The sequence below is a fragment of the Peromyscus californicus genome, unplaced genomic scaffold, assembly GCF_007827085.1.
Source record: "Peromyscus californicus insignis strain IS unplaced genomic scaffold, ASM782708v3 Scaffold_7__1_contigs__length_154581171, whole genome shotgun sequence".
Classification (NCBI taxonomy): Eukaryota; Metazoa; Chordata; class Mammalia; order Rodentia; family Cricetidae; genus Peromyscus; species Peromyscus californicus.
Window position 1 is genome coordinate 67036077 of NW_026294595.1, and position 27734 is coordinate 67063810.

Genomic DNA, 27734 nt, shown 5'->3' on the forward strand with positions numbered 1-27734 from the left:
TGTTCAGTTCCTGAGGCCCCAAGTGCTGAGCTGAAAGATTATGGTCTAGGCTAAATCCAAAGGGTAGAAAATAGCCAATGTATGCAATTGCCCTTCCCTTAATCCCATCCCCTCAAACGTAGGATATGTGGAAACATGTTAAAATTGCTGCTTCTAGAGAGGAGGAAATCAGTCCCATCCTGAGGTCTGGTACTAGCATCTGTCTGATTGGTTTCCTTAGCCATAAAGGCATACATAGGTTGGTGATGCTATTGGGAAGTGTATGAAGAGTCTTGGGTGCTTCCTCCAATGAAATTTTCTTTGCTCTTTTTCAGAATAATCAGATTTTTTTTTCCTAGCTAGGGAAAAAACCCCAACAACAACAAAAACCCACCTCCATAATGAGTAGGAAGGTGAGACTGAAATTTGCAGAGAGGGAGATTCTCACCAGTAAATTGTTGAAGGAACAGGGCTTAATGGCAGTTTAGTCTCTAGGCAGACTGTGGTGCTGGGCTTCAGAGAGACTCACCAGTAGCCAGCACTGGCCCCCTTCTGACTATTACACCTTCAGGTTATGCCTCAGATCATTTTGTGGGGACAGAGATTTCTTCCACAAACTTTTTTTTTTTTAAGACTTATTATGTACAGAAGAGGGTGCTAGATCTCATTACAGATGATTGTGAGCCACCATGTGGGTGCTGGGAACTGAACTCAGGACCTCTGGAAGAGAAGTCAGTGCTCTTAACCTCTCAGCCATCTCTCCAGCCCCTCTTCCACAAATTTTCAAGCAGGCTATTTCCAAGTTCCTATTTTTAACATGTGCTGCCTTCTGTTGCTACCTATTCTACACATTAGTCATTAATTAGTAGTTAGAAATAAATTGTGTGAGGGTCCTTTTTATCCTCAGAACTGGAGATTGAAATGAAGGGATTTTTTTTTTAAAGACAGGGTTTCTCTCTGTAGTCCTGGCTGTCCTGAAACTCACTCTGTAGACCTGGCTGAACTGCCTGCCTCCGCCCCTCCAGTGCTGGAACTAAAGGCATGTGCCACCATCGCCCGGCTTTGAAGGTTTTTTTTTTTTTTTTTTTTTTTGGTTTTTTTTTTCGAGACAGGGTTTCTCTGTGTAGCTTTGCGCCTTTCCTGGAACTCACTTGGTAGCCCAGGCTGGCCTCGAACTCACAGAGATCCGTCTAGCTCTGCCTCCCAAGTGCTGGGATTAAAGGCGTGCGCCACCACTTCCCAGCTTTGAAGGTTCTTTTTTAAGAGCAGAGAGGGGAGGAGGTTAGTGCAGGCTGTGGTTGTTGCTAAGTAGCTTTTTCTTTTCTTCCTAGCAGCTATCACTGTTAGAAAAGTGGTCAGTTCCCAGGACTGTGATACCTGGAGAGTCGCCACTGGTTCCCAGTTGGCCTCTTTTCTAGCCCCAGTCCAGCCGGCGACCCCGTTGATGAATCTTACTTGAGCAGGTCCCTGACTCCCGTCTGGGTAGCATGCATGTTTAGCTCGCCTGTCTCCTCTAGAACACTGGCAGATGTGTGTCCACAGAAATAAGCATAAAGGTCCCAGCACAGCTTCTGGCTCACACTGTGCTGGGCATTTAGCAAATGTTAATTGTCCTTCTCTTGATCCCATCCCCTCAACTGCCACAAGAAGGAGGCATGCCTTGTGTCTCTCTGAGACTCAGAATCCTGGATCTAATCACACAAGGAGATCCTCCTGAGCAAAGATGAAATCATAAATCCTTTACCCTCCTCCAGGATCTAGGTTTGTGGCACACACCTTTAGTTCCAGCACTTGGGAAGCAGAGGCAGGCAGTTCAAGGCCAGCCTGGTCTACGTGGTACATTCTAGGTACACAGAGCTATGCAGTGAGACCCTGTTTAAAACAACAAAAGATAAGAAACCTCCAGCAAGAGCGGCCCGCCGGCCTCCCTGGGAGAGTGGCCGGGGAGGAGTGCGGTGGGTGGAGGCCCGCCAGTGAGAAGAAAAATGATAGGCAGTAAAACCGGGCCAGTCGCCACTTTTTTTTCTCCTCTCTTTTTCAGATTTATCAGATTTTTTTCCCAGACACACCTTTGCCCTGTTTCTAAATTGGATTCAGGTCACTTTGATATATAATCTCCAGAACTACTGGGTAAATAGCCCCGCGTCTGCCCAACCTGCAGGCCACTCCCTAGAACAGAACCAGAGATTCTCTAGGGAGGGGCTGGCCAGGCCTATGCCAGGGAGCAGAGCAGCAGCTCATTCATGTTGGGGCAGGGCAGAAAGTTGTCAGTCACATGGGAATGTGAGGGACCTCCTAGGGCTGGCAGTTTTGGATTATGCTCATTGTAGCTTCTAGGCCGGCCGGGGAATCGGAGACTCCTACCCCTGTAAGGGCCACGTCTGCCGACAGAAGCCAGCTGCTACCTGTGCTGGGAGGAGCCAGAGGTCACAGGAGCTCTACTTACCCAGTGCTTGGTTGATTCCATGATGCTTTGAGAGGGCCACAAGGAATCCATAGAAAGTGAGCCTCTGGACATTGCTCAGGATCTCTTTGACAAGCGCTGGGGGGTGGACAGCTAGAAGGGAAAATGCAGAGGCCAGATTCAAGCCTAAGTGCATCTTTTCATCCACTCCTCCAGGACACTCAAAAGCTAGGAGACCATGGCAGGAGCAAGGCCCAGACTGCAGACACACAGGGCTGGTATGCTCAGTGCTATTCAGTTGGTGAGCTTAGAGATGGAACATGCTCGGCATGTGCTCTGCCACACCCCAGCCCCATAACCAAAGCTTTTACAGGGAACCTAGATGAGAGGGCAAGAGGACACAGCCACTGGTGACAGACAGCTCCTTGCCTGGAGGCTATCCCTAAGGGGCCTCTGTGCCTCAGTTTCACCTTCCCTTTCTGTGGAAAGGTTTGGAACAGTAAATGTTTCCTTTTGAAGAAGGCAAGGCTCGTCTTCCCCTAGTAAGAAAGTCACCTACAGCTAGTTTTTCCTGGTGAAAGTGCTCCTTTGTGAGTCACCTGCTTTGGAGGCAAATGGCCATGTTTTCAAATTTGGAAACCCTGAGCCAATCAAAATACATTGCTAGAGACTTGTTCCCAGACCAGCAGCCCGAGCCCCCTGGGTGGGGGGTGGGGGGTGGCTGAGGTGGGCGGGGCCTTTGCCGTGTCCCACCTGTACTTGTGCCGGTCACACAGGTTTTCCAGGCGCTGATAGAACAGTGATGCCTCCACTCCGTCCAGCATACCGGCATCACCCAAGACGGGTCGCTGGCGATGCTGCCCACTGGATGATGTTGGCACAATCACTGTGTTGGGGTTCTTCCCTGACAGCAAGTCCTGATAGATGGCAGCCACACTGTCCAAAAACTCTGGTACCATAGGGATGGGAAGGTACAGTTTAGGCAAGGAGGTCATATTTCATCTCTTCACGGTGTCCCCCCTTCTCTGATAGCTCAGTTCTGTCCAGCCTCCGTGCAGATGTGAAAATACCTGAGGTGATGGACTGTTGCCCTCATGAGACGTGACACTCGTGTGTGCTTCACCTGGGGCGGTTCCTAGACTAGATGGGCCCCCACTGCAGACCTGCAGAGCACCCTAGCCTTTCAACTCATTTACCCAACGACAAGTCTGCTATGTAACTATTTGCTTATCTGTCTCCTTGCTGGAATGTAAGAATCTTGAACAATGGCAGGGGTCATGCCCTACTGATGTCTCCTGTCCCAGTGCCTAATACTGTGCTGGTACATGTTAAATGCTATAACTCTGCTGTTTCTTTTGAAAAGTGAACACATGTACATTCTCACTGGTTAGCCCCATTTCATGAGGCCATCTGCTTCATGAAAGCGTGTTGGGGGCTGCAGGAAGTCTCTTTGATACTGCCCAGACTGGGCCTCTTTCAGTGTACTCAAATACCTTGGAAGAAAGGAAGGAAAAAGAAACACCACTGAGGAGGAGAGGGCCCTGCAGACTGCTAATTTAGTAATCATTTGAAGCTGTTTCCCAAGCTTTGTAGTCACACCACTGTTAGTAGACAATGACTTAGGCCTGCGCTCTCCCTCCCTCCCTCCCTCCCTCCCTCCCTCCCTCCCTCCCTCTCTCTCTCTCTCTCCCTCCCTCCCTCCCTCCCTCCCTCCCTCTCTCTCTCCCTCCCTCTCTCTCCCTCCCTCCCTCCCTCTCTCTCCCTCCCTCCTCTCTCTCTCCCTCCCTCTCTCTCTCTCCCTCCCTCTCTCTCTCTCCCTCCCTCCCTCCCTCTCTCTCTCTCCCTCCCTCTCTCTCTCTCCCTCCCTCTCTCTCCCTCCCTCCCTCCCTCTCTCTCTCTCTCCCCCCTCTCCCCCTCTTCTCCTTCTCCCTTCCTCCTCTCTCTCCTCTGTGTGTGCATGTTAGAGGACAGGAATTCTCCCAAAGATGGCTGCTCCTTCGCTGAGGTCTAAGAGCTTCCGAGAAGTGGGACAGATGCTGGTGCTGCCCGGAGCAGGTGGTGTGAGCCCGGGTTCTAGCTCCTGCCTGGACAGCCCTTGGGCTGCAATCAAGTAAACAGAATGTGACACCTAAGTGAGGCCAAAGCTGACTGGGGCACTGGCTGGCAAGAAGGCTATTTCCAGGCTCCAAAGACAGCTTTCTTTTTTACTGGAAAAGCACACTTTAACCAAGTTTCTTTATAGATACAGCAATTTCTAAACCCCAAATTCAGTTTGGTATATGAGTTGTATACATTTATATTTATTTATCTATTTTTATTCCATTTGTTAAGTCAGAAGGGGCTTAAGGGTGCAACTGACATGAACTGGGAAGCAGAGTGGAAGTGCGATAGAGCTGGGTGTGTGTGTGTGTGTGCGCGTGTGTGAGTGCGTGTGTGTGTGTGTGTGTGTGTGTGCGTGTGAGTGCGTGTGTGAGTGCGTGTGTATGTGTGTGTGTGTGTGTGTGTGTGTGTATGTGTGTGTGTGTGTCTTTTAGAGATGTGGTCTCATTATGTTGCCATGGTAGCCTTGATCACCTAGACTAAAGTGACCCTTGTGCCTGTCTCTTTAGTAGCTTGAACTACAGTCATGTACCATTGTTTCTGGTTTGGTGTGTGCTTATTAAAAACTATGAGTATGGTAAAAGGTGTGCCACACATGGTCAAGGGCTAAGGGAGTGACTAAGAGTGCAGGTCTGAGTTCTAACTATGCAAGCTTATCTCTTAGGACTAGCAAACAGATTAAAGTCCTTAGTGCGCACCTGGGAAGCAGTAAGGTTTTAATAAGTGAATGCTATTGATGCTCTTACTGCTGTAATCACTTAAATGGCTTTTTTTGTACTACTGACTGGAAGAAGTGTTTTTCAGTATCTTCAGGAGACTGAGGAAGTAGGCTCAGCAGATTGAATAATGTGACCACCAGTGTAAGTCAGACATCCTGTTGGTGGGGCGTGATGTAGCATACCCCTAGAGGAAGTGGGGAAGGGAAATGTGTGTGCCAGGCACACAGATGGAAAAGAGGGGGAGAAAGGGAGGCATGGTCCCTGACAAAAGCCACATGGGGCCTGGAACATTCTTACCTGAATAATAAAACTGGATCTGGAAGGCAAAGAGGAAATCTGAGAAAGACATCAAACAGTCCATGGCATCATCCATGAGCACGATCCTGAGGGGAAAGAGGGAGAGGACGAGAGACGAGAGTATGTTACATGTGTGTGCCTTCGAGGAGAGAAAAGGCCAAGCTGACAGACAAAGATAATGCACAAACACGTTGTTTCTAGGCCTCCAGTCTCCCTTGGGGCTGCAGCATATTTGGGAAAAGGGTCCCAAAGCAGCAAGTTCCTCTTAGAATCACCTCACTTCTCCATCAACTGAACTCCGCTACTGAAGTGAGCTGAGCACACTGCTCCCAGGGCAGGCTCCCAGGTCAGTCTCAGTGGCACCAGTCAATGGAGCATGGGCAGAGTGGGCTGGAGGCAGCAAAGACAGGGTGCGATTGTAATGCAGCCAAGACTTCTTTTCATATCCTTAAGCAGTAAATCCTTCCATTCTGCAGTGAAGACCATTTAGTTCCGAATAAATACCGCTCATCAGAAAAGGCAAAAAAGAACAGCCAAGAGGTTTAAAGGGGTCTTGGCAAGTGGTGCTGAGATTTAATAAGCTACCAAATGGCCAGAACAGAGACAGGCACCTCCACTCTGGGACATGGAAGGTAGATTGGGGGCAGGGGGGAGTGGGCACTTCTGCACTTGAGAGGGTCAGAGAACATACATCAGCTAGTGTGGAGGCCACTGCAAGTACCCGTCCCCGCTCTTCCTGCTGGGCACCCTCAAGGAGAAACCATTTGACTGGTAAAGAGATCACACCAAGGCCATGGCCATACTCTGCTCAGGGATGTAGCTGAAGGGGGACAGGAAGAGAAGGAAGTTAGCACTTGCTGGGCTCTAGCCGTGTGCCAGGCAGAGTGCCAGACTCCTCCACTGGAGTGAGCTGGGCCTCCAATCTGTTTCTGACAGGGCCCTTCTGGCTTTATTTTTCTTTCTTTTCTTTCTTTCTTTCTTTCTTTCTTTCTTTCTTTCTTTCTTTCTTTCTTTCTTTCTTTCTCTTTCTCTCTCTCTCTCTCTCTCTCTCTCTCTCTCTCTCTCTCTCTCTCTTCCTATTTTAAATTGTTTAGTTTTGCTTTGGGGTATTTTTCTAAATCTCTATTTCACTGAATCAGAGGGTCTCCAAACTGGAAGTGAATCAGCTTGAGAGTCAGTGGTATTTACTCTAGAGGGAACTTTATGGGGAATGCTCTTTGAGCAGAAAGTACCCTTGTCTTAGAATTGTGCAAAGCAGGGCTAGGATTAGGGTTAGAGTTAGGTGCTAGGGGTTAGGGTTAGGTCTATATTCCTGAGGACAGAAGAGGGTCCTAGGAGCTGTGATAACAATAGTAGAGACAGGATTGGTTTACTGAGCACCCTGCTCCACAGTGGACACTACACATAGTATTTAACTACCTTCATTAAACTCCATCCCATAGCACCAGATGTTGGACTTGTTACTTCCTTCTGTACCCGAGGGTCTTCGATCCCACAGGAGTCAGCTTACTCAAGTACACACGTAACTTGTGAGTTTGTACGACACCAAAGGCTGAGTGTTTCCATTAGGTCACACTGCTTCTTTCAAAAGGAGGAAGAAGCCAAGTGCATGCCTTAGATCCCAGCACTGCAGAGGCAGAGGCAGCTCTGTGAGTTCAAGGCCAGCACCAGCCTGGTCTATGTAGAGTTCCAAGACAGCCAGAGCTACTTAGAGACCCTTTCTAAAAATAATAAGACACACTAAAAGCCAGGCAGTGGTGGCGCACGCCTTTAATTCCAGCACTTGGGAGGCAGAGGCAGGCAGATCTCTGACAGTTCGAGGCCAGCCTGGTCTACAAAGTGAGTGAGTTCCAGGACAGCCAGTACTACACAGAGAAACCCTGTCTCCAAAAAACCAAAAAAAAAAAAAAGACACACCAGAAACACTAGTATTAGCTTATACATTAGCTTCTGGGCTCATTTATATTCTTTCCCGTGTGTATCTTAGAGCTTTAACTGTTCCTTATGTATCTCTTGGGGAGAAGGAAAGCTGCCTCCACTACCAGCTGGAAGAAACGGGGCCAGCGTGGGAAGCGGCAATGCTGCAAGCGGCCACGGGAGGGCGCTGCGGTCCCTCGTCAGTGCCCGGGAACTAACCAAGCCCGGATCCAAAGGGCTCCCGGGATTTCACACAACCTGAGGGAGGGGGAGAAAGAGGGGGGGAGGGGAGAGGCAGAGCGGGGAGAGGGGGAGAGAGAGAGAAAGAGAGGAGAGAGAACGAGGGCACTGAGCGAGCCTGCCTGAGACATGGGGTGGGGGACGGGAGGGAGTAGAGACAAGGTCTGGGTTAGTGAAGATCCGTGCAGGGGCGGAAGGCCTCCACCAGGAAAACCCAGGGAGGAAAGGTCACCTCAGGAGGAGAGAAGGGACAGGTCCCTGCTGCTCTACTCCTGGATGGCCAAGCACCCTAGCGGCCAAAAGCAAGTGACTTCAGGAGCACTGGGCTGAGCCTCACCCCGGGAAACCTTGGGTGGTGCCGCCTCTGTCATTAACCTGGATCGTAGGGCTCATGTTGATAGTCGCAGTTGATTTGTATCTTTATTAGTCATTATATTGTGATGCAATTAAAATACCGTAAAATCAACCCATTACAAATATATAACTCAGTGTTTTAGTATACTGAGAACATTGTGCAATCATCATCACAACAACTGCTAATTCTAGAAGTTACCTCTCTTTGCATTTCTCTCCCATCAGCATGCTCCTGAGGCCGACTCTGCTTCCCAGAGGCTCCAAACAGACTCTGCCAGCACCTCTCTGGACTGTAGGAAATGCCCTCCTAACCCAAGACTATATACAGGGCAAAACTCTATACTCTGCCCTCACCTCAGAACTGGCTCAGCTTTCTGTCAGAGGATTTTTTAAAAAAGATTTTATTTTCAGTTTTGTGTGTCTATGTGTAGGTATGTGCATGTGAGTACAGGTGCCTGAGCATCGGAGTTACACCCAGTTGTAACTGGGTGCTGAGAACCAAAGCCAGGTCTTCTGGAAAAGCTCAAACACTCTTAATTACTGAGCGTCCCTCTAACCTGAGAGGCCATTCTTGATTAGAATGTTAGCCTCCTTTTATTTATTTTATTGTGTTAAGTTTCAGGTTTTATTTAAGTACAGCTTTTTTTTTTTTTTTTTTTAAATGCACACAAGCTGTGCGTTAACCCAACATCCACCCTGCTGTGTAGTTAGCTGCTGGGACTGCTGACCTGCCGGCAGCCAGAGAGACAATGGTTCAGATGCATATTATTTACTTCTTTGGCATCCTGGCCACAGCCCCCACCCCTTCCCGTTCTATCTGCCCCAGGAACTTGCTGCTCTTTTCAGGATGGCCTTGCTACTCTAGGAGGGAACACCTTCAACAGTCTCAGCAGAGAAGAATTGGCCGAGAGCAGCACTTTCAACTTTGTGGATCAGGAATGTGTGCCTGTCACCTGGTCAGGGGCAAAGTCCCTGGGAGTACGAGCTTATCTGTGTGCTGCTCACAGAAGCAGTGCTGGACGTGGAAATCTGGCCCTTGGGTCTTTCTGCAGTCTGTGGTCAGCACTTCTGGGATTCCAAGAACTGGGCTTACATTTGAATCACTGGTCATGCTTGTGCCAGAAACACCACTTCCTCCTGTTCTCCTTCTCCTCCTCCTAAGACAGGGCTTTCTCTGTGTAGCCCTGGCTGTCCTAGAACTCACTCTGTAGACCAGACTGGCCTCAAACTCAGAGATCCAGCCGCTTCTGCTTCCCGAGTGCTGGGATTAAAGGTGTGTGCCACCACCACCCAGCCAGAAACATTTCTTGATCCTTTCTTTTGGACAACATGAGAGACCTAAGGGTGGTCGTGATACTCAGTAGGAGATGGCCGCTCCCTCCATAGACATGGGCACTGCTAAGGAATAGAGACCAACCCCTCCTTGAAGATGGCACAGTGTGGTGGCAGAGTGGAGCCTCAGTGGCGGCAGGGTAGCCTACTGTGCTTGACTGTTCCTGCCATTTACTTGGCTGAAACTGATACCTGGGTCAGGAATGCAGCACATGTGGATGACCTTGTTTCAAGGAAGGTTCTGGAAGAGGTGATGGATTGGAGTTCAAGATGAGAGAGTGAGGGAGTTATCTGTGGGAATATATGTGTGTGTGTGTGTGTGTGTGTGTGTGTGTGAGAGAGAGAGAGAGAGAGACAGACAGACAGACAGACACGGAGGGAGGGAGGGAGAGAGAGGGGGAGGAGAGTCTGTGGATGTCAGAGGGATCAGATCCCTTGGAGCTAGAGCTACATGTGTGCTATTAGCTGCCTGGTGTGGTTTCTGGAAACTGAACTTGGGCCCTCTGCAAGAACAATACATACCTTTAACTGTAAGAACAATACATACTTTTAACTGCCAAGCCATCTCTCTAGCCTCTTCATTTTAAAAATAGAAAAATATCTTTTTTATTTTGAAAATTAAGGCATTGGAAAGATAGCTCAGTGGTTAAGAACACTTGTTGCTCTGCAGAGGGCCTGGGTTCGGTTCCCAGCACCCCATGGCAGTTCACAACTATCTGTAACTCCATTTCCAGGGGATCTGATGCCCTCTTCTGACCTCCACTGCCACCAAGTATGCATGTGGTACACATACATACATGTAGGCCAAACGCTCATAAAATAAAACTAAGCCACGTGGTGGTGGCGCACGCCTTTAATCCTAGCACTCGGGAGGCAGAGGCAGGTGGATCTCTGTGAGTTTGAGGCCAGCCTGGTCTACAAAGTGAGTTCCAGGAAAGGCGCAAAACTACATAGAGAAACCCTGCCTCAAAAAACCAAAAAATAAATAAATAAATAAATAAATAATAATAATAATAAATAAAACAAAGCCTACCCTATAAAGACAAGTGTGGTGGTATGTGTCTGTAATCCTAGCACTCTGGAGGCTGAGGCAATGGGATTGTTAGTTCAAGGCCAGCATGGTCTACATAATGAGACTCTGTCTCAAACAAAACAAATTAAATCAAGGCAAAACAAAACAGAGACAAACACCACATGTAGTCCTGTCCATCTCCAAACAAATGCTCTGACCCATGAACATTCGAGCATACTCTTCTTGCTCTCAACTCCAGCAGAACTGTGGGAAAGGCAGGCAGGAAGCTATCACCCTGCCTTTGTCTTCCCAGACAGGGACAACCTGGGTTGTCCATCCCCACAGATAACCCCTCATCTTGAACTCCAATCCATCACCCCCGAACTCTTCCAGAACCTTCCTTGAAACAAGGTCATCCACATGTGTTGCTTTCCAGTGGACAGCAGTTGGCTCAGCACCCCACCCTGCCAGAGGCCTTTTGCTAACATGCCAGCTGCTCTGACACCTGGAGAAGCCTGGCCACCCTGGCTTTGAAGTGGAGCCAGCAGGGAACCGCTGCCAACAAGAGTCTGTACAAATCTATTGGATCATGGAGGGATCCTTGCAGGCGATGCCTCCGGGCTAGAGAGCAGGCCTCTGGGGAGAAATACAGGCACTCTGGTTCAGGCTGGCTCTGAGCAGAACCATGTGGAGGGTGGAGTCCGGGGCAGGCAACTGGGATGAAGAAAGCGGAGTTGGCAGGGTCCGAGCTGGTCCCGGGGGTTGGCTGCTTTCTTGCTCACTGACTTCCAACAGCTGGGACAAGCTGGCTGGTTGGGAGGTAGGTGGGTGCCAAGCTTCCAGTCCAAACTCACTGAAGCGCCAAGCTCCTCTGCACCCCTGGTCTAGTGGCATGAGCTGGTCCCTTTTCCCTGACATTCTGGGTTTGATGACTCAGAGATCAAGTCTCAGTTCTATCTGTGTCTCAGTTTCTCCATATATAAGAGCTGACCATGGTTCCTATAGCAAAGGACACTGAATAATGCAATCTGAGGATGTACTTTGCCCAAGGGCTCATAAGCTCAAGAGTGGTGTGAATGCTGTCAACAGATGGAGCCTCTCTGGGTTAAGGTGCTGGAAGAGCCTAAAATAGCAAATAAAAGTGGCTGGGTGGAAGTGAATGCTGCCAGCTCCCAAGCCAGGCAGAGGCTGCCAGCCGGAAGCTGGCTATTTAGTTTCTAGCCCACTTTTGGGGGGAACCAACTCTTAGCCAAAGCCCAAAAGAAGAGCTGCTTTACATGACTAAACTTCTTTGGAGAGGTCGTGTGACTAGTGTTCTTTATTGGGACGGCTAAAGCACGTCCCCAAGTTGGTTTGTGCTAACAGTGCACCCTGGCAGACTGTTTTAATGTCAGGGCTGTGAGAACAGGACAGTGATAAAACCATGTGAGGACCTAACCCCAAGGTCAGGGAGCATGCTGCTGGGAAGGTTTCCTGGGTCTCTCTCTTCTGGCTTGGGTGAGAGATGTGTTACCCCAGTCCAGTCCTCAAAGGCATAGGACATATAGGTCACAGCTTTCCCTAGGTGCCAGCCTGTACTTCTAGAGCACCCCTATCCCATCTACCCTGTAGGGCCTGACAAGTGTGACCCAGAGCAATATTAATAACAATAATGCTTAATATCCATGTTCAGATCTTTTGAATTAAAGTTGTATTTACTCATTTGTGTATATGGAGGTGGACAGCTCGTGCCACAGTCATGTGTGGAGGTGAGAGGTCAGCTTAAGGGAGTCAGTTCTCTCCTTCTAGATGGGTCCCAGAGATGGAACTCAGGTGTCATTCTTAGTGGCAAATGCCTCTACCTGATGAGCCCCGCCTCCTCTTATTGGTAAGAGGAGTTTGGTAAGCATATTTACAAGGACATAGAGGTTCAGAAGAGTGTCACAAGTTAACCAAGATCACAAGCTAGCATCTAAAGAGCTCTCACTGAAATCCAGGTCTTTCTGAGTCTTGAGCACAGGTTCTAGGCCATCTGCTGTATCTGTTAAGAAAACAGCCTGGACTCCATGTTGGCAATAACCTTTCTAGGCCTCTGCCCTGCTCCTGCTCCTGCTCCTGGCCTCAGTTCTGGCACCTGCCTGCAGAAGGGCTCGAGATCCAGGCCTGCCTCTGCTGCTTCCCTGCAGACAACTTATAGCCTCATTATCCCAGAACCACCAGAGAAGCCTCAGGGCTTAGGTGGACTGCTCACAGGTTTGGGGAGGTAAAGACCTGAACCGAATGTGCAGCCTAGAAGGCCTCCCTTCCTCCTGCCCTATCCATGGCTCTCTGCAGGCACACCACCAGTGGAAAGACTAGCTGCTTTGCACACTGTGCCCCGAATTCTTTGGTCCTTTCACTGCTCTGCTGTCTAGTCAAATCCTGCCTTTCCCTTTTCATTTCAAGTCCATGAGCTCTCCGATTACGGCAGAGAATAACCCAACACCTGTGTTCTTCAATTCAGCTTGTAAAAGTTCTTTTTTTGTTTTTGTTTCTGAGACAGTTTCATGTGGCTCAGGCTGGCCTTGAACTTGGTATGTACACAAGGCTGGCTTTGAACTTCTGATCTTCCTGCCAAGTGGAATTACAAGTAAGTAAAACATTCTAGAAGTTCTCGAACTTCTAGAGCCTAATATAACAAATATTCTCTTTCATTTCTTTTTTCTTTTTTCTCTTTTGAGATAGGGTTTCCCTGTGTAGCCCTGGCTGGCCTGGAACTTAGTAAGTAGATCAGGCTGGCCTTGAACTCACAGAGGTCTGCCTGCTTATGCCTCCCGAGTGCTGGGATTAAAGATGTGTATCACCGGCCGGGCGGTGGTGGCGCACGCCTTTAATCCCAGCACTCGGGAGGCAGAGCCAGGCGGATCTCTGTGAGTTCGAGGCCAGCCTGGACTACCAAGTGAGTTCCAGGAAAGGCGCAAAGCTACACAGAGAAACCCTGTCTCGAAAAACCAAAAAAAAAAAAAAAAAAAAAAAAAAGATGTGTATCACAATGCCTAGATCAATTTTTTTAAAAATTTATTTCTTTTTTCCCTTGGAAAGGGGACGGTTGTGAGCTGCCATGTGGGTGCTGGGAATTGAACCCGGGTCTACCAGAAGAGCAGCCCCTGCTCCCAACCACTGAGCCATCTCTCCAGCCACCTAGATCAATTTAAAAACAACAATAAAAAACAATACTAGGGATTGAACTCAGGGCCTTTTTCTCTACTGAGCTACATCCTGTCCTCTTCATATCTTTTAATTTGAGATAGGGTCTCACTAAATTGCTGATGCTCACCTTGAATTCATTCAGGAGTCCAGGAAAGCTTTGAACCTATGATCCTTTTGCCTAACCTCAGTAGTTAGGATTACAGGCCTATGTCACCAGGCCAGGCTTTGTTTGTTTACTTTTAATATGGGTTTTACTATATTGCCCAGCCTGGACTCAAACTCCTGAGGTCAGTGATTCCCCTTCCACAGCCTCCCATGTAGCTAGGACTTCAAGCATGTCACCAACTTCATCTTTTTTGTGGGTCATGGTACTGGGTATTGAACTCATGACCTTGTCCATGCTACGTTATATACTCTGCTATTGGCTTATGCTGCAGTCCCCAATTTTGCTGTTGGTATCTTTTGTTGAACAGAACATTTACATTTTAATTTCTTGGTCTATTACAACTGCTCTTAAACTGTGGGTCTCGACCCCTGGGGGTGTGTCCCATACCAGATATCCTGCATATCAGATATTTACATTACCATTCATAACAGTAGCAAAGTTATAGTTATAAAGTAGCAATGACACAATTTTATGGTTGGTTTTATCACGAGGAACTGTATTAGAGGGTTGCAGTATGAGGAAGGTTGAGAACCCCTGGTCTAGTAATTAGCATTTGACATTTGAGGCCAGGGTTCCACTTGCCATTAGGAGATTTCTGCTTCTTTGATGGTACCTCCCCTGTCTTTCTGGGATATCAGCCCCAGCCCCACAAAGGCAAGGACTTTTTGTTCACTGCTCTAGCTGCAGTACCCAGAGTACCTCGCGGGAATGGCACGCGTGCTTGATGAACACTGGCTGCTGAACTACAGTTTCGTCTGTGGACAGTTGTGTTTGTCTTGCTCACTGGGCCTGGGCTTTTCGTAACATGGTTAAGAATTCTTTTGCCACTTCATACCAGACACTCAGCAAACACTTGAAGAATGAATATAGGAGTGAGGTACCACTTTTCATTCACTATACTATACATGTATTTAAAAATTCTTAATTAAAAACATTCTTTTTGAAGCTAGATATCATCACTATATAGCTGTGGCTGACCTGGAACTCACTATAGACACCAGGTTGGTCTCAAACTCACAAAACTATGTCTGCTTCTACCCTCAGAGGGATGGAATCAAGGGCATGCACTACCATGCCTGCCTTCCATTGTCAACTCTTGGCATTATTTTCTGAGAGGCTGGAGTCCTACTCAGAAACTCCTCTTTACATCAATAGCTTGTGTTTCCCCTCTAATGGCTTCTGATCTTACATTAAGGTCTTTGATCCATTTGGAGTTGATTAACTTAAAAGGGTTTTCTGTAGTTGTAATAGCTGAACCTGCATTTCCAAGCAGCATCCAGGTGCTTGCCTCTGCCTCCTGATATCTGGGATTAAAAATGTGCATCACATGCTCAGCCCCTACATTACAATTTGAAAAATCAGATAATTTGATCACTTTTCAGCCTTTGGACTAAAATCAAGTGTAAAAAATTAAGTAATTTGTTGGGGTATATAACATGGGTTTTACATGGATTATCTCATCTCTATTATCATTATTTCTATTTTATAGATGGGAAAATTGTTACTTAGAGAGATTAAATAATTGGTTTTTTTAAAAGATTTATTTATTTATTTATTTATTTATTTATTTATTTATTTATTTATTTATTTATTTATTTATTATGTATACAGAAGAGGGCGCCAGATCTCATTGTAGATGGTTGTGAGCCACCATGTGGGTGCTGGGAATTGAACTCAGGACCTCTGGAAGAGCAGTCGGTGCTCTCAACATCTGAGCCATCTCTCCAGCTCCCTATTTATTTATTATGTATACAGTGCTCTGCTTGCATGAATCCCTGCAGGCCAGAAGAGGGCACCAGATCTCATTACAGATGGTTGTGAGCCACCATGTGGTTGCTGGGAATTGAACTCAGGACCTCTGGAAGAGCAGCCAGTGCTCTTAACCGCTGAGCCATCTCTCCAGCCCTAATTGTTTTTTTTTTTTTTTTTTTTTGGTTTTTCGAGACAGGGTTTCTCTGTGTAGCTTTGCGCCTTTTCCTGGAACTCACTTGGTAGCCCAGGCTGGCCTCGAACTCACAGAGATCCGCCTGGCTCTGCCTCCCGAGTGCTGGGATTAAAGGCGTGCGCCACCACCGCCCGGCTGCGCCACCACCGCCCGGCTAATTGTTTTTTAAGACAAGGTCTCACTATTGTAGCTCAGGCTAGCCTGGGACTCACTGTGTAGCCTGGGCTGGCCTTGAATTCATTCTTTCCTCAAGAGATTATTGGGATTCTAGGCATGAACCACCATCTCTTGCAAAGTTAAATAACTTAAGACTATAGGCTTATTGGTGAAGGACTTGGCATTTGAATTCCCAGGGCTGTGTGGCTCTGGCACCTATCCTTGCCCATCAGGCTATACTGTGACTTTCCAGAATGTAAGTGACTTTGTCTAAAGCTGGGCTTTCTAGGAGTGTTATGCTTTTGGAGCTCTGTGCTTTTATTCCTAACACAATGATGCCAACAATACCTTTCCTATTCGGGCAGATCCCCAGTAGAGGTGTGGTCTCTGTTTCAGATGACAATAAGGAAGGGAATGTGAGCAATTTAATCTACCCTAGGCAAGAATGCCAGAGGGGGCCTGAGGGTAATACTCTAAACCAGTGGTTCTTCAGTGTGCTTCCTAGACCGTCCACATCATCATGGACGATTTAGAAACAGGAACCTTTGGAGCCCTGCCCTAGAACTCTTGAACTCCGGTGAGGCTGCTACCTGGGGTCTAAGAGGCCCCTCAGGTGATTCTGAGGACAGTACAGGGGAAGGACACTGCCTCAAATCTACCCATGGCTTGGAAATCTTGTGTTGCTTTCAAATGGCTTATAGGTGACAGTCCCCTTAGTTAGGAGGACAGAGCCAGAGGCTAAGCAGGTGTGGTCTTGCCTTTACTTGATGTCTTGTTAGATCATATTCTGAGTATTGTGAAATGGAAAAAAGCCAGAAAGCACTTTCATCTATTTTTACATAAAAACCCACCTTATTATTGCTATTATTATTATGTGCATGGATGTTTTGCCTGCATGTATGTCTGTGTATCATGTGTGCACATTGCCTGTAAAGGCCAGAATAGGGCATCAGATCTGGAACTGGAATTATAGGTGGTTGTACGTCACCATATAGGTGCTTGGAATTGAACCTAGGTCCTCTGGAAGAGCAGCTGGTGCTCTTAACTACTGAACTATCTCTCCAGGCTCAATTTGAAAAAATCTGGTAATAATAATATCAACATTATCATAACAATGAATTATTTATTTACTTATTTATATACTCTTACTTCATTTTATTTTTGGTTTTTGTTTTGAGATAAGGTATAATGTGTCCCAGGCTGGCCTAGAACTCCTGATCTTCCTGCCTTACCTTCTGAGTATTAGTAGGATAGGCATGCACCATGATGTTTGATTTAATTATTGTTTATTATTATTATTATTATTATTATTATTATTATTATTTATTTTTGAGATCTCTGTGTAGCCCTGGCTTTCCTGGAACTTGCTTTGTAGACCAATCTGGCCTTGAACTCAGAACTCTGCCTGCCTCTGCCTCCTGGGTCCTAGACTTAAATTAATATTTATTAAATTTGCTAAACAATTTACATAAGTGTCACTGAAATCTCACAAAACCTCTATGGTTATTATTATTTCCATTTTATAGAAATGGAAACAGGGCTCAGCAAAGTTAAGGGATATCCTTACTGCCATCCAGTAAATGGGCTCTGATGGGCTGTATATTTACCCTTTTCTTCTTTTTAGGTTTTATTTGTTATTTTTAATTATGTCAGTGTGCTTGTATGTGCAAGTGAGTGTAGTGCCCACCGAGGCGAGAAGAGTGTTGGATCCCCTAGAATTAGAGTTAGGGGCAATTGAGAGCCGCCCGACATGGGTGCTGGAATCCTAACTTGGGTTCTCTGTAAGAGCAGTAAGCATTATCAACCACTGAGCCAGCTCTCCAGCTCCCACACCACACACCCACCTCTTTCTACACCTGTGCTCCAGTAGGTTACGTTTAAATAGTACTACTTTTAACTGATATTGCAAGTTTACTCTGTGTAGGGCATTATTTTAAGCACATTACAGACAATTATTACCACCTTACAAATAAGGACAGTGATGCTCAGAGAAATAACTTCCTCAAGGGCACAAGGGCATAAATCCAGAGGTCTGGTTCCAATCACATGCTCTGGTTTTGCAGGGCTGGGGATTGAACTGGGGCTGTACACAGACTATGCAAGTGCTCTGTGTTCCCAAGCCCTCAGGAAAGCTTCCTAGCTTAGAGGATGAGATGGAGATGCTCTGCTGACCACAGGGATAACCTTTTCTCATTCCTGAAAGAATGCTGAGGTGGAGGCGTCTCTGGCTGGGCTGCTGGTGGAGAGAATGTTAGCTCTTTCCTGTGTTCCTAGCTCACACCTGCTGCCCCACGGCCTGCCCAGAATGCTTGCTGCCCTTAAGGCAGGCACTTGTGGAAATGCCATGTCATGCTCAGGCTCTGGTTCACAGCTGCCTGTGGATTACATTCTTTTCCATAGGCATCATCACAGGCTGGAGCCTCCTGCAGCCTCTCCCCAGACCTCAGGGCCCTGAATAAGTACGCTGGCAGTGGATGGGCGAGGGCAATTCCTCTTCTCGCAGGAATCAGCCTTACAGGCTAACCACCCACATCTGTAACTCCAGTCAGATGCCTGGGCCCTTTGATGGGAAAACTGGCATTCTGACTTTCAGGACAAAGCAAGAAGAGCTTCGCAGTCCAGAGGCATTTTCTGGGTAGTTTTCCAGTACACACGGCAGTTGGAGTAGGGTGCGGGGTGTGTGTGTGTGTGTGTGTGTGTGTGTGTGTGTGTGTGTGTGAATGATATTGAGGAACAGGTGGACAGGGAAGCCAGACACTCACACCTACGGAGGAAACCAAATTCCCCTAACTTTGAATTCATCTCTACTTTGCAGCCACTCCCCTGTGCAGTCCCCCAGCACTTCTGTTATTTGTACTTGTGCTTATTCCTCATAATGAGAGGGTGCTTTTCTGTCGAGGAGCACATAAGCCTCTTACCACAGAGGACCAGAAGCCTCTTTGTATTGATAACTGTACAAAGTATATATTCGTGACACGGCATTAAGAATTTTGGTTTTTCGCCGGGCGGTGGTGGCTCACGCCTTTAATCCCAGCACTCGGGAGGCAGAGGCAGGCGGATCTCTGTGAGTTCGAGGCCAGCCCGGTCTCCAAAGCGAGTTCCAGGAAAGGCGCAAAACTACACAGAGAAACCCTGTCTCGAAAAACCAAAAAAAAAAAAAAAAGAATTTTGGTTTTCATCAATACTTGAGAGGTAGAGACCAGAGATCAGAATTTTAAGATCATCTTGAGCTACATAGTGAGCACCAGGCTAGCCTGGGCTACCTGAGATCCTGTCTCAACAAAAAGGAAGAATTCACTTTTGTTTGTTTGTTTGTTTTTTTCCGAGACAGGATTTCTCTGTGTAGTTTTGGTGCCTGTCCTGGAACTCACTCTGTAGAGCAGGCTGGTCTCAAACACAGAGATCTGCCTGCCTCCGCCTCCTGAGTGCTGGGATTAAAGACGTGCACCACTGCCCAGCCTCATTTTTGTTTTTAAACTTTTATTTATTTAAAAAAATTAATTTATTATTAATGTATTTTGTTTGCATGTATGTCTGTGTACCCCATGCATGCCTGGTGCCTGTGGAGGTCAGAAGAGGAGGGTGTTGGATCCCCTGGAACTGGAGTTACGGACAATTGTGAGCTGTCATGTGGGTGCTAGGAAATTGAACCCAAGTACTTGATAAGACCAACAAATGTTCTTAATTGCTGATCCATCTCTCCAGCCTGTTTTTAAACCTTTAAAATAAAGATCTTGCTTATTTGTGTGTGTGTGTAAAATGGTGTACAAATATTCCCATATCCATTTATTGATGCATTCATTCAGCACACACGCACGAAGTATCTAGTGCATATATATGCAGTGTATGTGTCTCTGTGCACACACGAAGGCCATAACAGGGTCATGGATCCCTGGGAGCTGGAGTTACAGGTGTTTGTGGGGGTGCTGGCTTGCTTTGTGAATTCTGGGATCTGAACTCCAGGCCTCTTGCCTGTTCAGTGCTCCTAACTGCTGAGTCACCTAGACCAGGACTGGTGTTTTCAGAGTATCCTATTATTTATAATCTTGCAGTGCTTACACAAATCTGATCTTTAGAAGATCTGTGGAAATGGGTGTGGCGAATGCAAAGCTGCGGCTTCCTCCCCTAAGTTTACCATAGACTATCAAGACTGGGAAAGGAAGGAGCTGGAGAGAGGACTCAGTGGTCCAGAGCACTGGCTGCTCTTCCAGAGGACCCCATGGTGGCTTACAGGTCCACAGGATCCCACACCCTCTTCTACCTCTGTGGGCAGTAGGCACATAAGTGTTACACAGGTAAAGCATCCATACACACAATTCTACAAACAAACAAACAAACAAATGGGAAGGGAAGACAGCAGCTATGCCGAAGTGAGAGAAACCAAGGTGATATATGGAAAGAGGTGGTAGACAGTGCAATTACTCAAGGGGTCCACTTTAAATTTAAACATTGCTCTGTGAGGGGCAGGAATGCATTTTATTAATGATTATATCCAGTATTCATAGTAGCTGCTTGTATGAAACTGACACCCAAGAAATATTCGGTGGGGCTGGAGAGACAACTCAGTGGCTAAGAGCACTGGCTGCTCCTGAAGAAGATCCAGGTTTGGTTCCTAGCACCCATGAAGTTGCTCACAACGGGCTCTAACTCCAGTTCTGGAGGACCTGATGCTCTTTTCTTGCTTCCTGGTGTTCGTGCACACGTGGTGCACATAAACTCACACTGACACACACAGACACATAAAAAATAAATATTTTGTTTTGTTTTGCTTTTGAGACAAAGTCTATGTAGCCCTGCCTGGCTGTCCTGGAACTCACAGAGATCTGCCTGCCTCTGCCTCCAGAGTGCTGGGGTTAAAGGTGTGCGCCACCACTACCCGGTTCAGGATCTCTTTTGAAGGTAAAAAAAAGTTCTACAATGGACTGTGGTCATGGGGCATGGCTCTGGCAATATTCTAAAAGCCACGAAATGACACATTTTAAGTGAGAGAAGAGTATGGTATGTGAATTGTATCCGCACCCTCAATAAAACTATCAGAAGAGAAACATTTGATGAATGTGTAAGAGGTGGTGGTTCTTGCTCTTCTGTCACTCAGAACCGAGGAGTCCAGTGGTAGCTGAGGACCACTCACCCTCCACATATCCACACATGCATTCGTTGGTTCAGCAGACACGCATGGAGTGGTGAGCAGGATGATTTGAGCAGGAGGATGCTGACTGACAGTTTAGCAGCCTAGGATGCTGCGGATCCTGCCTGCTCTCCTGGACCACACGTTTAGTGGATGCTTCTTTCCTTTTCTCTTCTCTTTCCCTGCCCCCCTTTTGAGACATGGTCTCATATGAACCAAGGGTGGCCTTGGCCTGGGACTCAGAATCTTTGTGCCTTAGTCTCCCCTGGAGTGCTAGGAGGATCACAGGTATGCCCCACCAAACCCAGGTCCTTCTCCTTATCAGAATTCTTTAAGAGTCATATTTCTATTTTTAAGTCCTGATTTTTTTTTTTTTTTTTTTTTTTTTTGGTTTTTCGAGACAGAGCTTTTCAGTGTAGTTTTGGTGCCTGTCCTGGATCTCACTTTGTAGACCAGGTTGGTCTCAGACTCACAGAGATCCACCTGGCTCTGCCTCCCGAGTGCTGGGATTAAAGGGGTGTGTCACCACCGCCTGTCAAGTCCTGACTTTTAAAACATGAATTCCACCCCCAATCTCTTGGGCTGAATCTTTCTTAAAATGAGCTGAACCCAAAGGAAAACTAGCATGGAATTCTGATGTTACCTCTGCTTTCAAAATGAAGAGATAATCTCCCATGATCATCACCATCACCCTGTTCCTCATCCCTTTCTTTCTTCTTCTTCTCTCTCCTTCCTTCCTTCCTTTCTTCTCCTCCTCCTCATCCTCTTCCTTCTTTTGTCCTTTCTTTTTCTTTTTTTTTAAAAAATGATTTATTTTTATTTCATGTACATTGGTTTGCCTGTATGAGGGTGTTGGATCCCTTGGAACTGGAGTTACAGACAGTAGTGAGCTGCCATGTGGGTGCTGGGAATTGAACCCAGGTCCTCTGGAAGAGCAGCCAGTGTTCTTAGCCACTGAGCCCTCTCTCCAGCCCTTCTTTTGCCCTTTCAACTAAAAAACAATTTAAGCTAGGCCTGATAGTGCATTACTGTAATCCCAGAACTGAGGTGGCTGAGGCAGGAGGATACACAGAAAGAGACTGTCTCAAAAGACACAAAACCAAACCACAGGAAGAACCCAAACTCGCTTGGGATTGCGGGTTAATGAAAACACTAAACCCCGCATTAGAGCTTCTACTAGTGCTCCCTGGAGAAGGAGAGTTCAGTGAACAATGCAGGAAGCGGGAGGTGGGGGGGGGGTTACAAAATTTTCTGTAAATTGTACACATTATTAGCAAAAGCAGTTCATGAGCCTTGAATACAAAATGTCCTTTCCCAGAAAGACGCTGGGGCCTGCTGCTAGTACCACCAACTTCCCATCCTCCAGGTCTATGGAGAGAATGAGCCGGGGCATCTGGAGGAGCAAGGTGAGTCTTGATACAGCAGAGCCACTGGGCCTTTGGTTTAAGAAGCCAACTCTCAGCCGGGCGGTGGTGGCGCACGCCTTTAATCCCAGCACTCGGGAGGCAGAGCCAGGCGGATCTCTGTGAGTTCGAGGCCAGCCTGGTCTCCAAAGCGAGTTCCAGGAAAGGCGCAAAGCTACACAGAGAAACCCTGTCTCGAAAAACCAAAAAAAAAAAAAAAAAAAAGAAGCCAACTCTCTGGGCAGAGCTGATGCCCCACACAGAGGCCAGTGAAGAGGCTGCATTCGAAGTCTCCTGGCTGTGGCCAACTGGGCCACTCACTCTGCTACTTGCCAGAGTTATCTGTCAGTTTACTTAAGGGAGTTAACCTCTGTACTTCGGCTGCTTTTCAGTATGGCAGGGCATGTGGGAACACCTAGAGGAATCTTCACGGGGACAGACATAACTAAAATAAGTAAACTGAGGTGGAGCAATGATCATGGATGATTGCAATATGACTTATTTTGGAAACTGGGAACTTTTCAGAAAATAAAATCTTTTGCTCAGCTTGAATACACAAACCTACCTCAGATTTGTGTTAAATGATTAAGTTAATTTAGGTAATCAACTACTTCATTTGGTTAAAAAAAAAAAGTGAATGATAGTAAAACCAAACACAGGGTTTAGGGCCCCTAACACTCTCTGCTTACCACAGTTCTGGGCTAACCTCAAACTCGGAAGCCTTCTTTAACATATACCACACTATCTGTTCTTCCCTCAGTGGGGGTTTAGCCCTTCCCTGCCTTTCCAGGCCCTGCCCTCAATCTCTGGATTATAAATTATCATCCACTCTTGCTCCTCTTACTCAGAATACCCTCCTCTGTGTGTGTGTGTGTGTGTGTGTGTGTGTGTGTGTGTGTGTGTGTGTGTGCATGCATTTGTGTGGCCCTGGTTTTTTGTTTTTTTCTCGAGACAGGGTTTATCTGTGTAGCTTTGGAGCCTGTCCTGGAACTCACTCTGTAGCCCAGGCTGGCCTCAAACTCACAGAGATCTGCCTGCCTCTGCCTCCCAAGTGCTGGGATTAAAGGCGTGTACCACCACCGCCTGGCCGACCCTGTGTTTTATTTCACTACCCTCAGACTCTGTCTTCAGACCCCAAGGTTCCCTGTAAAAGCACAAAGGATAATTTGGTTTCCCTTAGGAAACTGAAAGTGTGATATCTGGGGGCAAACCCACAAGAGACTTGAAGGCCAGTTTCTCTCTTAATGCTCCCCACCCCCAGGGTTTCTCTGTGTAACACCTCTGGCTGTCCTGGAACTCACTCTGTAGACCAGTGTGGCCTTGAACTCAGAGACCCACCTGCCTCTGCCTCCTGAGTGCTGGGATCACAGCCATGTGCCACCACTGCCTGGCTTCTAATGCCTTTTCTCAGATACGCTGTCCTGGTTTCTCTGAGAAGCTTTCATCCCCAGAGTGCAGCAGGCTTGAAGAGCAGACTTGGGACATACGTACCTGGCTGCTTTCTGCGTGAGCTCCAGTGGGAAGTCCGGGCACAGCAGTTGCAGCAGACAGTGGTACTCCCTCATGGTCAGCAAGTCTGCAGTGCAATGGAAAGGACCTCATTAGGACCCCAGGCCAGGCTCTGCCCACCTTTTGGTCATCTCATGGGTTTCAGGCCCAGTCTTGTGGGAATGCTGCTGCGGTTTGAAAGGCAAGGTCGGTGTAAAGGAATGAGGCTTTTCTTGTCTCTTTTCTTTTTTTTCTTTCTTTTGACCACAAGGTCCCGCTCTGTAGCTCTGGCTGGTCTGGAACTGTGTAGACCAGGCTGGCCTCAAACTAGCAGAGATCCACCTGTCTCTGCCTCTTGAGTGCTGGGATTAAAGGCGTGCGCCCCAGCTGGCCCAAGAGGTGAGATTTTAGGAGTGGTATCTCTCTCTACCAAGCCACCCCTGGGTGAGGCACCAGTTACAACGTTCCAACCAAAGGGGCTCTCTCTGTTGGTTTGAGAACTGGCCAAGTGAAGACAGGAAATAAGAAAACACCATCAGTCTTGCTACCCTGGTTTTCCCTGACTCCAAAACTGGGTGGATGAGTCATGCCAAAGCTGTTTGAGTCTGTTCAAAGTCTCTGGTATGGCAATATTTACCACTGCATGCCCCCAAACACCATCTACAAACCATCAACAGTCAGCAAGGCAAACGTGGTGCATGCATGGGATGGAGGGTGGAGAGAAGAGTGTGGAGGAACACATAGCACAGACCCGGTTGGTCTGCCCCCGCAACCCCCAGGACCGCAGCAGGCTGACTTCTTTGGGATGCCTGCACACATATCTGGTCATCCTGTTGTTATAGGAGGCCAAGACCAAGTCCAAGATACACAATTGTGGCAAACAAATAATCCCTGACCTACAGAACGGTGCTGTGGCAGAGAGGCGCCAGTTTTGTGGGTCACATTTGCCAAAGAGGCCAATCTCAGAGGTTCACGGCATCCCGAGAGAGGACCCACACCTATGCTTTCCAGCTGTTTGGCTGCGGCCTGTGCTACAACCAAGGCTCTGCATCAGTCAGGCAACAGCAGTTTTCAAGAATTCCTAAGGAGCAGAGGCTTTCAAACATGGAAGCCCTGCTCACGGAGAAACAACAGCAACCTGGCCGCAGTTCTCCTAAGTGGGAGGAGGCTATGGTTAAGCTGAGGAACAAGGATGATGGTCATGGACACTTGGTTTCTTGGACCTAAGTTAGCCCAAGCCACAGGAATCCAGATCTCTTGTCCCTGCTCATTTGCTTGATACTTTTCTACCAAACCCCAAATCTCCAGGGTCAGGCCTGGGCTCCAACCACGTTTTCATCAAAGCTCACTTCAAGGTGGGGACACCGAGTTAACCTAACCACAGTGCCGAAGGTGGAGGCACCAGAAGAACAGACTCAGCGTCAGTGTAGGTCAGAGGATCAAGAGGGCGTTTGCGGCCTTGACCTTGGCTTCATGGGCCGCACACTCTTTTCTCATTGACCCCAGGCAGTCTGGCAGAAGTTATATTCTTCAAGCACAGGAGTAATAGCTGCTCAGTGTCCCCACTTGGCGTGAGGAGCAGGAGTGGTGGAGGACAGGAGAAAAGCTGTCTCTGCGCTCCCTCCAGAACTGGGAGGAGGGTGCTTTCTGACAGTACTGCCTTTGAATCATCAACGGCTTTTCTATGCTAAACTTTGACACTGTTGCTGGAGTGCGGCCACGGACTGCACAGGAATTAGTATACATTTCAAATCGCCTGGACAGTCACCTTGGGAAGACGTCTACGGTAACATGTAGAAGAAAGAGTACAAGTGGGAAGAGGAATTAGTCTCTGCTCGCGGGTTCCAGAGCTGAGGCCCTTTTCTTTCTGTTTCTTAAGGTGCTCAGGGGCCAAACTCAGACATCCTACACAAGTGTGCTACCACTAAGGAACACCCCCCAGCTCCTCATTAGGTTCTCTGTATGTGTATGTCTGCTGTGTGTGTGTGTGTGTGTGTGTAGGCCTAAGGACAACCCTGAGTATTGTTCCTCAGGTGTTGGCAAACTTTTTTTTTTTAATTTTTAAAATTCCATCTGTTTTGGGGATTGAACTAAGGTCCTCAAGCTTGAGAGGTGAGCACTGACTGAGCCATCTCGCAGCTCCCTTTAGGTCCTTGCTGTTGTTTGAACTCACACAGTTCAAATACTTGTTTCTTAAGGGTGGAGGGCTAATTGATATAAGCTACTTCTACCTCTCTAATGTACCGAAGACTCTTAGAACTCCTAAAGCCAGAAGATGCCCTGCCCACCACTTCTGGAGCGGACTCTCCCCAAGGCTGGGTGAGGAAGGCGGTCATAGACCCAGGGAAATACAAGCCAACAGCTTTGACGTGAGAGCAGTTCAAATTCAATTAGGGCAGTGGGCAGATAACATCAAGGCCAGGGAATTGCAAGGGAGAGCCACCTTGCCCCTCTGGAGATGGGGTACCACAAGCAGAAGGACTGGTTCCAAAATCCAAGCACTGCCTGGCTGGCTCAGGTATGGAACCCCAGGCAGGGTGCTTCATCGCCCCACCTCCGGCTCTCTGCGGTAAGCTGGGGACGCCTGTGCTCACTTTTCAGGATTGAAGTCAAAAGAGATGCTATCTCTACAGTACTTAGCAGAATGTCTGGACCTTAGTAACATCAAACACTTGGAGTTGTTTTGGTTTGTTTTTAAATCCTGGGGGTTAAAGACAGGAGAGGAGAGGAAGGCACCTTCTGAGGTGGTTTATTTTTATTTTTTCTTGGTGCATTTGAATGCTTTAATCTATAGTGTTCAGTCTTGGATAGTCTCTGTCAGACTGCCTGGGCAAACTCATTTCCACTCTTCTGCCCTCACTCATTTACCACTGACACTTGCCTCCTGCATCACAGGTACAACATTACTGGGATGCAGCAGTCACAGAAAGAGCTCCTGAGGCTGAAGGCCCCTAGCTCGCTCAGGCATTTGGTAACTCCAAAGGCTGCTGTGCACACTGGCCTCTTTGGCTTTTAGCACTCCCTCTGAAAATTCAAAGAGTTTCCTAGCAGCCCTTTTGTGCTACAAGCATAACAGTAACAAGAGTGAATAGTTTTCGAGCTCTGTGCTCAGTGTTTGAATCAGTGCTCTTAACTTCACAGCAGCCTTATGACGCCGACTCCATTGTTCCCACTCCCAAGTCCCAGATAAGCCCGTGGAAGCTCAGAAGATCTAATGGCCTATGATCCTGGAGGGGAGCCCAGAGCCTGAGAAACAGGAGGATGTGAAGGGGTTCTAAAGGCAAGAGGGGCTTAACGAAAATACTACTTCCTGGTGTTTGGAGTGTTTACTACGGGTCAGGCTCTGCTCTCTTTAAGGTTTACATGCTTTATCTTACCTGATTTTCACCTAATTCCTTTTTTTAAAGGTGAAGTCTCACACTTAGGCCAGACTTGCTTAGAACTGGCAGCGAACATCTTGTCTGTGTCCTCCCGAGTGCTCCTTACCTGAGTGCTGGGGTTACAGGTGTGAGTCACCAGCTAATCTTCATGATTAAAAAAAAAAAATTCATTTGTGTGGAACCCACATGAAGGTCTCAGGACGATTTTGTGGAATTGGTTCTTTCCTTCCGCCTTCATGTGGGTTTGGGGATCGAACTTGGGTTGGGCTTGTGCAGCCACGCCGAGTCATCTTGCCACCCTAATTGTCACTATTTTTATCCCCATTTCATAGACACACGGATTCAGACTGTGTATACACAAGGGTGGAATTGGAATCCAAATCCGGGCAGTAGCTGCAGAGCTGACCCAGCTACCACTTCAGCACCTTGGTCTTACCATCTGCTAGGGAAGGGCTTAGGCACTGGTCCCCCCCCCCCCCCCCCCAAACAAACTGCAGCAATAACCAGGTCCAGGTGAACTGGATCAAGGACACAATCCTGGTGAAT

The 27734-nt window shown here is 47.5% G+C and overlaps 1 protein-coding gene across 1 annotated transcript in view; it reads right to left on the reverse strand.

Annotated features, from left to right (window-relative positions):
* Positions 1-27734, reverse strand: part of Cstpp1 (centriolar satellite-associated tubulin polyglutamylase complex regulator 1) — a 162696-nt gene that overhangs the window by 1268 nt on the left and 133694 nt on the right. The window contains 5 exon segments of the mRNA XM_052726637.1: positions 2426-2528; positions 2530-2536; positions 3137-3332; positions 5500-5585; positions 23812-23896. Coding sequence (XP_052582597.1) covers positions 2426-2528; positions 2530-2536; positions 3137-3332; positions 5500-5585; positions 23812-23896 — 477 coding nt within the window.